Source organism: Acipenser ruthenus, chromosome 31 (genome assembly GCF_902713425.1).
Source record: "Acipenser ruthenus chromosome 31, fAciRut3.2 maternal haplotype, whole genome shotgun sequence".
NCBI classification, from domain to species: Eukaryota; Metazoa; Chordata; class Actinopteri; order Acipenseriformes; family Acipenseridae; genus Acipenser; species Acipenser ruthenus.
This window is the reverse complement of record NC_081219.1, coordinates 14,804,176-14,818,603: the sequence shown is the minus strand read 5'-3', so window position 1 is coordinate 14,818,603 and position 14,428 is coordinate 14,804,176. Positions and strand designations below refer to the sequence as shown.

Sequence of the window (14,428 nt, the reverse complement as noted above, 5' to 3'; positions counted from 1 at the left end):
TGCAGAGTTAACATAAACACAAAACTAGATTCCCCAGAATCAGATAAAGCTAGTATTCCTCTATTTCCACACGGGAATCTCATTGCTTTCACATTGCTGTGGGAAATGATAATTGATCAAACAGAACCACGGTGGCTACGGGCTGTGAGCAAAGGTTCTATTCTCTTTCTCTGCCTCCGTGTCTCTCCTCTCTTGCTCTCTCTCTCTGTCTCTCTCTGTCTCTCTGTCTGTCTCTCTCTCTCTCTCTCTCTCGCTTTCTCTCTCTGTGTCTCTCTCACTCTCGCTCTCTCTCTCTCTCTCTCTCTGTCTCTCTCTCTGTGTCTCTCTCTCTGTGTCTCTCTCTCTCTCTCTCCCCCCCCCCCCTCTCTCTCGTGACCGGCCCCCTGTTTGTTTGCTCTCAGGTACTGGAACTCTCTGCGTAACCTGGTCGTGTCTCTGCTCAACTCCATGAAGTCCATCATCAGCCTGCTCTTCCTGCTCTTCCTCTTCATCGTGGTCTTCGCTCTGCTGGGCATGCAGCTCTTCGGCGGACAGTGAGTATCCCATCGCTCTGCTTCCTAACCACCAGATCCCACTTCATGGACAGGTGCCATGAAGTTCATGCATACCCATACGGAAACGTGCTATAGTATCTCTGGAAATACTATAGTACCCATGTATCTTTATGATCGGCACAAAACTATAATATTTTTGCAATACTATAGTTTTTTTTTTTTTTTTAAGGGTGCAGGTTTTCTCTCGTTTGATTTGCTTGCCATCATGCAGTCAGAAACATAAAGCCGTTCAAGGATTTTTGTTTTTTTCCTTGAAGAGACACGTTAAACTTCTCTAAAATAATACAAAATACCAGTAATACTGCTAAACATTTTTGGCTCATCTATATTAAAACGTAGAAAAATATAGATGGTGTTTTATGCATTTCATGCTCCCCCTGCCATTACCCCCCTCCCACTAAACACATTTATATATCCCCTACAGTTTATGCCCCTACATCAGTCAAGCTTTTGAAGCAACCAAACTCATTTCTTTGTGTTGTATTTCATTTCTTTGTATTAGTATAGCTTTGTCTTGATCAAGAATATAAGAGTGCAGCAGTTTTCTGGTAGCTACAATAAGAGGTCCACGGGATTTGGGGATTTTAAGCCACCACACTTATTTTGTAATGCTTATGCTCGGTGTTCTCCAGGCAACATTTAATTTAATTATACTGTAGCTGTGTTTGGAGAGAAAGACAAAGCGCCCAGCTTATTCAAATAAATACCTCGCTCATTTAGACAGCAGGTCGTTTGCTGAAGCCCAGTGTTCTGAGCTGTTTATCTTTTAAAGAAAACTGGGGGAATACAATAACCTGCATTTGCACAAGTTCCGCTGGGACTATCCATCCAGCTGTGCCCCGAGCTCGTTTCATGAATCTCAGCAGCCGTGAAAGTGGAATGTGCTGCCGCTCAGGAGCGAGGTTCAGGGATTCAGGTGATGGAGAACGCCAGATTCACTTACTGTGTCTGTCCCCATCCTTGTAAAAGGTTACTGTGGTCAATGTGCATGCAAACCCACCTGTTGACCATGCTTCCCAATGCTTTACCATATACGTTTTACATGCGTCCTGTGCTCTACCATGCTACTCCATATTTTTTTACTTGTAACGTGATACAGAAAACCACAGTAACTTTTGTTCTTTTTATAAGGACTGGGCTACTTTTAATAACACGTACTGTATATAAAATAAACGCCCACTGTATATCAAAATAGACAGAATCCCTTTAGCCCTTTGTTAGGACCCCCAAAGTAATTGACAGATTGTATCTATTCTGGATCAATAATAATTCCTTAAAGGAACAAATAAAACCACCACAGCAACAACACATGTTACTTTATTTGCTTAGCGCCTCTAGACGTGCGGTTGAGTGAGAGAACAGTGCTGGAGGAGTTACTGCAGCGGGGTAACTGAGTGACAGAACAGTGCTGGAGGAGTTACTGCAGCGGGGTAACTGAGTGACAGAACAGTGCTGGAGGAGTTACTGCAGCGGGGTTGTGTTTGTCTGCGGGGGTTTTGAGCCACCATTTGTTTTCATTTTCTCACTGTTCTCTTCAGTTCCAAGACGCCGGACACGGGTTCCAACAGGTTTGTTCTCCAAAGAGCTGATGCAAACTGAACTCATTGCTTCCTTCCTTTTAGATCCAGCCTAGGAACAACTCGCCGCGTGTAACTGTAACTGCACACCTGGGATAATGCAAAACGGGTACTGACATCCGAGAGAGTGGGTCTGAAAAACCGAATAGAACTGTCATGCAGTAGGAATGAGATGATCGCAATGGCCAGCGCTGGTTTAGAAGTGATCAGATCTGCTACCTTTACCTGGTCATGGTCTGGTATCTTAACGCTGGTGTAGTCTCTCTATCAGTATACAATTCTATACACAACTGGCTGTTTGCAGTAGAGAGAAACTGGGAAATTAGCTATTCATTGATGATCTTCAAAAAACAGTATTAGCAGGAACACGTGTTTGCCTTGATTGAGGCTTCCTACTACCACAACATTAATTGAGATCTATTTGATTGACCTAAACAGCAGCGGATTTAAGCTCCATCATCAAGGAGAGCTCTTCGCCCTTCGTAGCGTCCTCAGTGGTGTTTTGGGTCCCGGAGGGGCTCACCTGGTGATGGCACGGCCACACGGTGTGCAGGGTGATTCATACAGTCGGGGGAGCACCGGTTTGCATCCTGGCTGTGCGAAGTTGGCAGTCTTCACTGGGGATTGCACGGGGAGCGTTGCAGGGCTTGCCTTTGTCCTCTGCAGGGGGCGGTGAGACTGTTGTTGTAGACCCTGCCGCTGTTTAGATCAGTTGAATCAGACTCCATTGTGATGTCACAGAGGCAAGGACGAAGGTTCCCGGCGATGTCCCAGATAAGAGATCAATTCCAATTGCATCTGAGACACTGTCTGTGCATTGTCATCACTGCCCAGGATTAAGACTCATTACACATACTGCAGTGCATACAAACACTGCAGCTCTTTCAGACACACGAGTTGGAGAAAAAGGTGCACAGGTAGGTACAGCCAGTAAGCCTCTCTTTGCATTGCTGTTGTGGAGAAGCCCATTCACGCCACAGCAGGGAAACTGAGCCAGTGGGGAAATGATGGGAAACAGGGATCTAGGACCACCAGCAATAGAGGAATTGTGTCTGAGCTAAAATGCACCAGGGGTGTTGATGGAGTTTAGAGTTTAAACCTTTAAATTTTCGCCAAGGTTGAAACATTTAGAATTTTACCTAAAACGTTGTCTAGAACATGCAGGGGCCAAATATAGGTGTTCGCCATAGTGTACTGTGTAAGCCATTTTATTTCATTGGCAATGTTTCTTCACAGTGTTCTCTGTAGACAGTTAAATGCCGCACAGTCTTGTGTACAAATACATTGCGGTTTTTAAAAGGTGAGGGAGGGATTCTTAGGGTGGATTTTCTGATTCGTTACGGACATTCCCAATATGTTAAGGTTTAAATGTTTAAACTTTTAGGAAATTAAACGGAAACTTCACACCCCGAAAATGTAGCTATGTGTATAGTTTGATGCACACTGTGATGTTGGTAACTGCATGGTTTGTTTGTATAGAAATGTATGAGCGTGTGTGCTACTCTACATGCCTCCCCCTTAATAATAATAACAATAATAATAATAATAATAATAATAATAATAATAATAATAATAATAATGATGATGATGAAAGACTAAGTGGAATTGGTAAACAGAGCATGCACTTTGAGAGGATGTCCTCTTTGCTGTATCTAAAGAATACCAAGTGGCTGTTCTGTTTATTAATCACCTTTTGTCTGCAGTATTTTGTTTCTGCTCGTACTGGTTGATTTTTATGCTCTAATTAATTAATAAATAAATATATATGTCTTTGTAGCCTGAGCCCTGAACCCTTTTGTTCTGCTGTTTTTGTGTGGGTTTCTTAACCATTTACTCCTACGTCTCCATCCTCAGGTTTAATTTCGAGGAGGAAACGCCAACAACAAATTTCGATACATTTCCTGCCGCGATTCTCACGGTCTTTCAGGTAAATGTGAATTACCTACAGTACCGACAGCCATAGATGTGTCTCTAGATAGAAATCAAGCGTTATTTATAATATTTTAAATGCCATGTGTTATCTTCTGAATACTACAGCGTTTAATATGCTTGTTGTTCTACTGAAAACACCACTGCACTGGGAAAAGTCAAACATTTCAAATATGTTATGAATGATGTAATAACAATGTAATAACATTGTAACAGTGTGATAACGTAATTAGTGTTTTTTAGTTACAATGCAACAACATGTTAATTATAAAATGTTTTCTGTTGCTAGTGTCTTTTTGACTGACACTGTCGTTACACATGAAGCTGTGTATTTACAATGTAGTTACCAGGTTACTGTACATTGTAATCACAGTGTAGTTGGAGTGCATTTAGAGACCCCTAATGTAGTGTTACCATATTTAATATAATAGTCATAATCTATTAAACATGTAACTGCAGTGCAGTTAACCTACCTGCAAATCGAAGGGCATCTTTTTAGTTTTTTGTTTCGTTTTTTTAAAACAAAATCAACATTAAGATTCTAAAAAAAGGAAACCAGGTTATTCACGAAAAGCATTCTTTGCAAAGCTTTTTCCAGCAAGCCCAGGCTGTGTGTGAATAATCCGAATTAGTAGAGTGAAACGCAATCATCCAGACTGTGAAAATGCATGCTTCCAGCAAGCAGCCTTTTGATCTCTTCAGGTCCTCCTGACCTACTTATTCTCAAAAGGCTGGATTTAAAACCCGAGATTGACATTGTGTATGTGTTTACCGAAAGAACCTAAAAGCTGGTGACGCAGTAGTTAAAAGAAAACAAAACGCATGTTTTTGCCTTAAGTGAAAGTCACTTAACTGCCAGAGAAGCAATTCCCCTTGAAAGGGTCAAGGTCTCGAATGCTGCTGCCACCATAAAGAATTGAAGTAGACATGTAAAAAGCTAGTTCCCATTGCAATACCAATGTGAAAAGCAGCAAATGCTGGATAATATCACTGATGCTGCATCTTAAAAGTAGCTTAAAGATTGCTGATCAATCATGAAATTGCAAGCCCTATTATCCTTCGTGATATCTGGAAGGCATCATTCATACAGGGCAGGGCTTTGTGCTGCATTTTATTGCTAGATACCCTTTTTTCATCAATATATGGCAATATACAGCTATGGCCAAAGGTTTTGCATCGCCCTATAGAATGAACTAATTTTGCTTCATAAGTCAAATGAAACCGGCTGAATAACGTTACTTAAACATATTGAATTACATACCGCTTCGTAGTTTTCCATATACTTTTGCGATATCATTTTGTAGTTTCTTTGATTACATGGTGTTAAGTAAAATATCTAAATTATGTTTATATAGGTTTTTTTTATTTTTATTATGTCTCAATTCTAGGTGATGTAAAACTTTTGGCCATAGCTTTAGATGCTGCCAACTTGAATGTTTCTGTTTAGAAGGTAATCTGCTATTGACTCCTGTTGACCATGGGCAAGGACAGTGGAATTCAATGCAGCACAGGGCATTGCTTGGTCACATATCCAGTCACTTACCCAGAATGCACTTTCGTTTTCCAGATCCTGACCGGTGAGGACTGGAATGCAGTGATGTATCATGGGATTGAATCCCAAGGTGGCGTCCGCAAAGGAATGTTCTCGTCCATCTATTTCATCATCCTCACCTTGTTCGGTAACTGTATCCTTTCCATTCGGAGAGCGTTTCAGCTTAAAGCAGGGAACGGTTTGCATTCGGTGCGCACACCGTATCGTTTGTCCCTCGTGACTTTGCAGCAGCTGGTGTGGCCGTTACCGACCCGACAGCAGTACAAGAAGAGTTGTAGCATGCTCCCTCCCTGTGCCAAATACCATGCAGAGACCTGAAACCATGAAATGCAACTTTAACCAAACCCTAAAAGGGGTTCAGCATGACTTCTGTGGCTTCTGGTCCAGCGAGCCAGCGTATGGTGTGTGCAGAAAGCAGTGCAGGCGTGCTGTGTGCCGGCTGACAGAAACCAAGCTCAACCCGTATTGTTTCCTCAACATGGTGTCCGGAGGGAGCGTTATCACCGAGTTCAGAGACAGTGCTCTTTAGGTTGAACTAGTTTTCCTAATTAGCGGCACATTTTCAGAGAGGGATGAAACAAGTGTATGAAATGGGACACAACTTCCCTGCAGGAAGTCTGGTTATGCATCTAGATTCTTACACGCTAGCTTTATACTGTTACCGTGATTTTATTACTCCCTGAAAGTACAATGCCTATTAGTTGCATGCTAGGTTTTATTGTTCTGCAAGTACAAAGTGATGAATATGCACATATAATAAATGAGTATTCTCACCGGAGATGAGCTGGGCTCCTGTGTTGACTAAGCTTTGTTCTTTGCGCTGTTGTGCGCCCCCTGTGGAATGGGCCACAGTTTGTGTTGAGCCTCCTGTACTGTATCTGCTGTGTGAGAGCATGCTCTGCTTATCCAGCTTGTCGGATGTCAGTTTTGCTCAGACCCCCTGTGTGCACAGTGATTTCCTCAGCTGCAATATGAACAGACACACTGCTCAATGTCTTCTTGGCCATTGCTGTTGACAACTTGGCCAATGCACAGGAACTAACAAAGGTAGGCTGAGCTCCAGTCTTTATCTGCTTAGTTTTTTAGCTTAGCTAAATTATATTCGTAACATCAGCACACTGCTTTTTAAGAGCTACGACATTGGTCAATGCATACAGCATACTCTGGACTGTAGAAAGTTAAAAGAATTTAAAAATAAAACTGCTACAAACCAGCCACAAATACACCATGATTTGAAAGAACCTGTCATCTTCATTCTGAAAATATATCACAAGCCACCATCCACATCGTTTTCTGTAAAGGCAGGTTTAAACAAGTACAGTTGACCTCATCTGTTTTTGTAGGAATTTTGGGTGGAGTTTTTCACTTCAGCACAATATCGATACTCACTCTAATGCTGTCTCTCTTTCAATCGGTTAGGATGAGGAAGAACTGGAAGAGCAAACCAATCAGAAACTTGCCCTCCAGAAGGCCAAGGAGGTAGCAGAAGTCAGCCCCATGTCGGTCACTAACATTTCCATCGCAGCGTAAGTTATGAGGCATCAACCCCCGTCCCCTGTACCCCTGTACCCCCGTCCCCCCTACGTCCCCCTCCTTCAGTCCCGGGGAAGCACCCACAGCTCCTATAGTGGACAGACCTGCCTTGACAATGTGACCGTCCCCTTTCTTTTATCGTCCTAAATATCTGTATTCGGACTCTGTTGTTGCAATATGGATTTTATTTCTGTTTTATTTATTTATTTATTTATTTATTTATTTTCTTGCTTTAGTTTATGTGAAGGTCAGTCTGTGTGTGTTGAATCTAGCTTGACGTTCCCTGTTTCCACTTGTTGGTCCTGCACCTCTTGACTCCACTGCTCTCTACCCCCCGAATCAGGCCAGCAGCGCGCAAGAGGGACAGTGCTTTAGTGTTTCTGTCAGTGCATCTGAGAAGCAGGTTACAGGTTAGGCAGCAGTCTTTGTAAAGCTGTGGGGTCTTCTGCTGCAAGTCTCACAAACCAAGCTGATGACACTGTCTGTAAATCCAGCTCTCTGATTGGTGGGCACTTCTTATGTGATATATTTTTGTTTCTTGTTTTTTTTGTTTGTTTGTTGTGTTTAATTGCTACGAATAGCGCTTTGATTCATTGTAAAGAAAAGCATAATGTTTTTGTAATTCCTGATGTGGATAGGCTCATCGCAATGTGAATGAAAACCAAGCACATGCTTGTAGTGACTGGATCACATTCAGCTTATTGACAATACATGCATGCAAATGCATGCATGTTAGCTGTAGTTTTTAAAGACTTCATTGTGTTTTTTCTTGTTTATTTATTTCTTTGTTTCTTATAGTATTATAGTTTGTTTTAAAATTAAAAAATAATATAAAAAAATATGTGGGGAGTTTGACTGCCGGCTTGCTTGCCAAGAGAGACGCGAGAGCGGAGCGAGTGAGAGTCCGAGCCTCTGGAGCCGCCGCTGCTGCTGCTGCGGATGAAAAAGTCTCCAGCCTGTATAATCTCTTCCCAATGAATTATTTTGTCTCATGTTTTTTTTGTTTTTTTTTGCATGTGCAGTTTTGTAAAGCAAACTCGAGGTGCTCTATCTCGCAGCTCGTCCGTCTCCAGCGTTAATTCACCGTGAGTTTGCTCTCTGTTACGATATTCTCAGTTCCACAACCCCTCTGAATATATCCTGTCATTTCCACTGCATTGTGAAACTCCAGTATGCACTTATTTAATCCATACATACAGTATTCTCTCTCTCTCTCCTCTCTCTCTCTCTCTGTCTCTTTCTCTCTCTCTGTCACTCTCTCTCCTCTGTCTCACTCTCTCTCCTCCCTCTCCCTGTCTGTCGCTCCTCTCTCTCTCTCTTTGTTTTTTATTGTGGCTGCTGTGCTTTTTCCTGTGCCTTCCACATTGAAGGGGTGTGTGTGTGTGCGCCTCCGTTTTCGTATTGTTTCTTTGTCCTAGTCTGTGATTTGCCATGCTAACGTTCTATTCTAATGATATTAAAAAACACCAATTAGATCTGCTCTGCAATATGTCTCTGCCCTAAAAATGTGCAGATTAGAAATCGTTACATACTGAGAGAGGTGTGAGGGGGAGCTCCAGTTTGTGTACAGCTGGTCTCTACAGTTTGACCTCCCCAAAATCGGAAATACCTGGAATATTTTTAAATTCTAGATATTCAATTAAAAAGCACATTCTGCTGAGACACACGGCTGTAGTGAGTTGACGCTGTGCGCGGAAGTAGAATTTCATACATCCGTGTCAAGTACATTCAGACATTCGGAGAGCGATTCATCTGTTTGAGCCTCTGACATCCAATTAAGAGAAGGCACTTACCCACAAGCACCGTGTCCGAGAGCTACTCCACAGCACCGGATGGAAAACGCAACGCTAGTCTCTTCATTTTCATTTGAGTTTTATTAGCATTTTTTTATTGCTGTGTTTTCAACACCATACCCCTTGGCTACAGCACAGACACCAAGCGCCATCATTTTAAAGCACTACTACTGAAGAGCACAAACCAGTGTGCAATACAGCCCAGACAATGAGCTTGAGGCTGCTTTTCTTGATTTGAGTGCTAGGAGTTTAAACAGTTCACTGAAGCTTCGAAACGCACACACAGATATATATATATATTTCCATCTAGGCTTTATTTTTTTAGATGCCTTCTCCATGCATTTTATGAAGGATTTCATTTTTTTGATAGCTGAAGGCGGCAGCTGACTGTGTTGTTCTGAAGGCGTTTTTGACAGGGGTTACAGGCTTGTAGTTATTATTATTAATAAACCCGTTTGCTGATCACACTCTCCTGATGCACCCTCGTTCCAGTGATTTTGTATTTATTCATTTTTCTTTTTGTATTGCATTGCTTTTGGTCCAGGCACAGGTACAGTACATTTCAATGGAAAAGCAAAAACCCTCAAATAGTACCACTGCATATACTAGGGAAACAGTATATTGGAAAATTAACCATGAAAGCCTGACTTTCGATTAGCTGAAGCCATCAGTTCAGCTGCTTGAATAGTCACACTTTTTTGAATTTTTGGAATATACCGTGTAATGAAATCAATGCCCATTAACAAAGAGTCTCTAAAACCAGCAGCCATCATTTTCAATTGTGCATTCAGTGTGTGTGTGTGTGTGTGTGTGTGTGTGTGTGTGTGTGTGCGTGTGTGTGTGCGTGTGTGTGCGTGAATCCTCTCTATCAAACACCATATCTGTTTGTTTGCATCAACAGGTTCGTCTGTACCTTGTCCTCTTTCTTTCTTTCTTTCTCTTTCTATCTATCTTTCTTTCTTTCTGAAGATAAATGTCTTACAAAAAGCAGGTCTGTTTCTGTGCTGGTTTCTGAATGCAGAGAAGGAGATCGCTGCTCCTTATTTCACTCAGTGTGTATACAGTATATGTTGGACCAGTTGTACTACGTTGACCCTGATTGCACATGATCAAAGACGGTTCAACCTACAGTGCAAACCAATTCAGTTTAGGCCTAATATGATAATTAGCTATTTTATATTCTACCAGCTCATTTATACTGTGTTATACATCAAACTGCATATCCAGTAAATATAAGAACGCCTCTCTGGTAAATCATATAGTAATGGTGCTGACAATATTGAAATACGCTCCACCCTATTAATCTGCCTGTTTAAGGCTTGCTCATACTAGCACACTTTCCCTTCTGACATGCCAGAAGATGCATGGCTTCTAGGGAGGGCGCAGCATTCAGGGTGAGGTGTATAGAACAGTGCAGCACCTCCAGCGCTGTAGCACTTCCAGCATTTCTGCACCAGAACAAAGCACGGAACCAGAAGCTGCTTCTGCTGTGGACATTGAAGGAGCTGTGCTGCTGCTTGGTGTTAGCACCCAGCCAAGGCATCCTTCTTTTTAAAATGATTTTTTTTTTAATGTATGAGACCGATTTACATTTGATTGAGGTGCTGACCTGCACAGGGGGGAGGGGGGAGGGGGACAGTGAAATGAACGCTTGCAGTGCAATACCAACATCTGGATGGCTTTTTATTTTGTTGTCGTTCTGTCCGTTTGTCCGTTTTTTATTTGTTTTGTTTTTATCCCGTTTTCCTCATCTTGATTTCACTTCTTTCAAAGCATGTCGTCTGTATCTCACCGACGTCTCATTACCGTACTGTATGATGCTGTGTGTGTTCTTAGGAGCAGCGTCGGCTGTGCAGCCCATTGCTTTTATGAGGCAGAGGCCGTGATCAGGGTGTGTCAGTGCTGGGAATGTTGCTTTGTGCCTCCTGCAGCAGGACCAGTGACTGCATTGAGTGTCTTAATTGGGTTTCTTCCTTCATTGAAGTCAAATTGAATCCGTATTTAAACCCACTGCATTGTTCCCTGTAGCACTGACCTGAGCAGCAGCAGCAATTCTAGTTCCATTCAATTTTAGACACAGTAATATTCCGCGAGAGGTTTTGACATCTAGTAAATATCCCCAATGTGCCCTGGTTCTCTCACACACAACAGTTCATGCAGTGCGACGTTTCCCCCTCCTCTAACAGTATGTCAGACCAAAGAGACAAGGATGATGTATGTTTAAAAAAAAAAAAAAAACACCACCTTTGCTGTCAGATTTCCCTTGCAATTTCTCACAAGTGTGGGTCTAGCTAAGACTGTAGAGCTTCAGCTGTCAGCACAGAACTCTAATTGGCCAACCGTGACCTAACCCAGGGTTGATATATGACGGCACCAGGGGGCTTTCCATACAGTAGGTGTAGGATCTGGCTCAATCTGGCGAAGCTTGGTAGCTGAACTGATGATTTATCATACAGGAAGAGAAACACAAAGGGGTTTATTTTCAAAGTTTTCTGGACATGGTTGCCTGATCCATGTGGCAGGGAAAGGTGTGGTTCTCCTCTCGCATGTATTGTACAGCTGGAAGTTTCTTTCTCTGAAAAGATGGCAAAGTTATAGAGATCAAAAACTCCCAGCTGACCGTGACTCTCCTTCCAGGGGAGGTGATTATTCTCTGTATCACACTGCAGAAAATAACCACCTGTCATAGCGATCGCATTTAATAAACGCTCCACCACGACACCTGTGGGCGTTTTTCTTTAATTGACTAGTGATGAGGCTGAAGAGAGTCTAACCATTTTGTAACCATACCAACAGTTTAACCGCCTAAGTCAAGGAGAATTGCAAGATTTAGATTTTTAGGTATTTTTTTAGTTTATCTGGAAAGACAGCTAAAGCAGCGAGAGGTGTTTTTCCCCCCGCGTTGACACAGGCTCTTTCTTTCCAGCAGGGAGCAGCAGAAGGCGATGAAGCTGATGTCGGTGTGGGAGCAACGCACCACGCAGATCCGGAGGCACAACCTGCAGGCGAGCTGCGAGGCTCTGTACAACGAGCTGGACCCCGAGGAACGCATGCGACTCTCCTCCTTGCTGCACATCCGACCCGACATGAAGACGCACCTGGACCGCCCCCTGGTGGTGGAGCCCCGCAACAATGTGGGGGAGGCAGCAGAGAAACCCCCGGCCCAGGAAACCACCGACACGGCCCCCAGGAAACACCACCGCCACCGGGACAAATCGGCCGAGCAGCAGCAGGACAAAACAGAAGTGACCAACGAGAACGGAGAGTCCAACGGGAAAGAGGGGAGGCACCGCTCCCACCACAGCCGGAGCAAAGAACTGGAATGCAAGGAGGGGAAGAGCGAGCGCAGCCGGAGCAGGGAAGGGGGGAAGAGGCACCACCACCAGGTCTCTGTGGAGGAGGGGGCGGAGAAGGAGCACAGGAGGCACCGGTCTCACCGGCACTCCGCCGAGCGCCAGGCCAAGGAGGGCAACGGCACCATCAACAACGGGAAGGGAGAGAGGCGCCCCCGGCACAAGGATGGTTCTCGATCCACCAACAAAGAGGGAGAGGCAGGAACCAAGGGGGAGAACGGGGAGCGGCCAGAGAAACGTCACAAGCACCGCTCCAAAGCCATGTCCACTTACGAGGGGGAGGAGAGGAAGGAGAACGGGGAGAAGGAGGGAGAGGCTGGGGAGAAGGAGCGCAAGAACCACTGGCCAAAGTAAGATATCATTATCATCTGGTACTGGTTTTCCTTTTCGTTAATGTAACTTGTAAAACTGTTAATCAGAAATAAAGCAAGTATCATACAGCTTGTTAAGGGTTATTTAAGGACTCAATTGTATGCCTATGTTGTTTTGATCCTAGTTAGGAAACATAACTTCAGAACGGAAAAAGTCACGCAATGAAACAAACACTCTAATGATGATTTAAAGGGCTTCAAGAACCAAATCCTTAGTACCTTAAAGAGATCAGCCCTTTCAGAACAATGGATGCACTGTAGCTCCGTGTGACCCTTGCCTTTCATCCCCTCTCTCTCCATGTCTATTAAAGGGAGAATCAGGCTGAGACAGAGCCAGGAACCCTGGCCTCCACACCCCTGCAAGCCCCAGGCAGCCTGAGGCCAGTGGAGGAGAAGCCGGAAGACTCGGACAACCAGAAGAACGTGAAGCGAACGATGCAGACGATGGACAACACCAACACTGTGCACATCCCCGTCACCATCACGGCACCGCCTGGGGAGACCACCGTCATACCCAGTCAGTACCCGCCTTACACATACCAGCATGGTATCTGCGCATGCAGAACGGGGCAGTGCCATTACTCTGCTTTCCTAGGAATTCTTAAAAGGTTTTAGGCAGCTGTCTTTTAGTAATCTTATCCCCTTATTAAAGTTCACCATGGTATATTTGCATAGTAATTTTGCATTTACCCATGCTTTTTTCTCTGCTTATACTTAGTGTTTTGTTTGTGCTTTTCACTGGTTAAACATGGTTTCCACCATGATTTACCATTGCTCCCGCTGGTCTTCTGTGCTTGCATGTGCTCTGCCATGTGTTCACTGTGCTTTTATTACACTGCGATGCTTTACCAGGGTTCATTTTTGTAAAGGTCAGAACAGCGGTGAACCCAAATACCCCTCTCTTTCAGAAATGGGGCTCGCAGGATTTTCAGTCTTTTGAATTCCGTTTCCTAGGGATGGGGGATTTTAGCCAGGGAATTTTATTTCCCGTCACCCACCAGCAGTGGGCTAATCAGTGACACTTTCCCTTGCAGTCAACAACATTGATTTCGAAACTTTGGCAAAAACTGAAGAGAAAAAGAACCTGGAAGATCTCACCAGAAACGGACCGAAGCAAATCCTGCCCTACAGCTCCATGTTTGTGTTCACTCCATCCAACCCGTAAGTGTGCCTTCAGATTGCTCTACATTCTCTACAGGACAGCAGGGTCAGTGTGCTCAGAAGCACCGTAACATGGTGAAGGCCAGGTGGAGTTCAGTTTGGGTATGCCATCAATAAATCTCAATCTGTTTTCTTATCTTTAAACAGTTTCCATTCAGATCTGTTTGGGTAGGGCATGCATAACTATACTATAAAACTTACGCAATGGTAGAAGCTTCTGCAATTCTTTAGAAAACTTTGGAAGACCGCTCTCTCTCTCTCTCTCTCTCTCTCTCTCTCTCTCTCTCTCTCTCTCTCTCTCTCTCCTCTCTCTCCCCTCCCCCTCTCCCTCCCTCTCTCTGTGCAGTGTGCGGAGGCTGTGCCACTACATTGTGAACCTGCGCTACTTCGAGATGTGCATCCTGGTGGTGATCGTCATGAGCAGCATCGCCCTGGCAGCCGAGGATCCAGTGGAGGCCGAGGCTCCCAGAAACAAGGCGAGTCTCAGTGCAAGGCAGCAGTGCAATCTGAGGGTCAATATATAAAGCAGCTAGCCATGCAGCTGCAACGGCTTTGTTTATCATTATTAACAAGGTGATTTACATTACAATGCTCGTGTTATAAAA

At 43.9% G+C, this 14,428-nt stretch overlaps 1 protein-coding gene across 1 annotated transcript in view; it reads left to right on the top strand.

The window, feature by feature from the left end:
- The window catches only part of LOC117964688 (voltage-dependent N-type calcium channel subunit alpha-1B-like), a 110,933-nt gene that overhangs the window by 61,667 nt on the left and 34,838 nt on the right, over positions 1-14,428 (top strand). Inside the window, exons 16-24 of the mRNA XM_059005289.1 lie at positions 402-533; positions 3,986-4,058; positions 5,628-5,745; positions 6,592-6,659; positions 7,032-7,138; positions 11,868-12,641; positions 12,974-13,179; positions 13,697-13,823; positions 14,170-14,299. Coding sequence (XP_058861272.1) covers positions 402-533; positions 3,986-4,058; positions 5,628-5,745; positions 6,592-6,659; positions 7,032-7,138; positions 11,868-12,641; positions 12,974-13,179; positions 13,697-13,823; positions 14,170-14,299 — 1,735 coding nt within the window. The remainder of the gene's footprint in view (positions 1-401; positions 534-3,985; positions 4,059-5,627; positions 5,746-6,591; positions 6,660-7,031; positions 7,139-11,867; positions 12,642-12,973; positions 13,180-13,696; positions 13,824-14,169; positions 14,300-14,428) is intronic.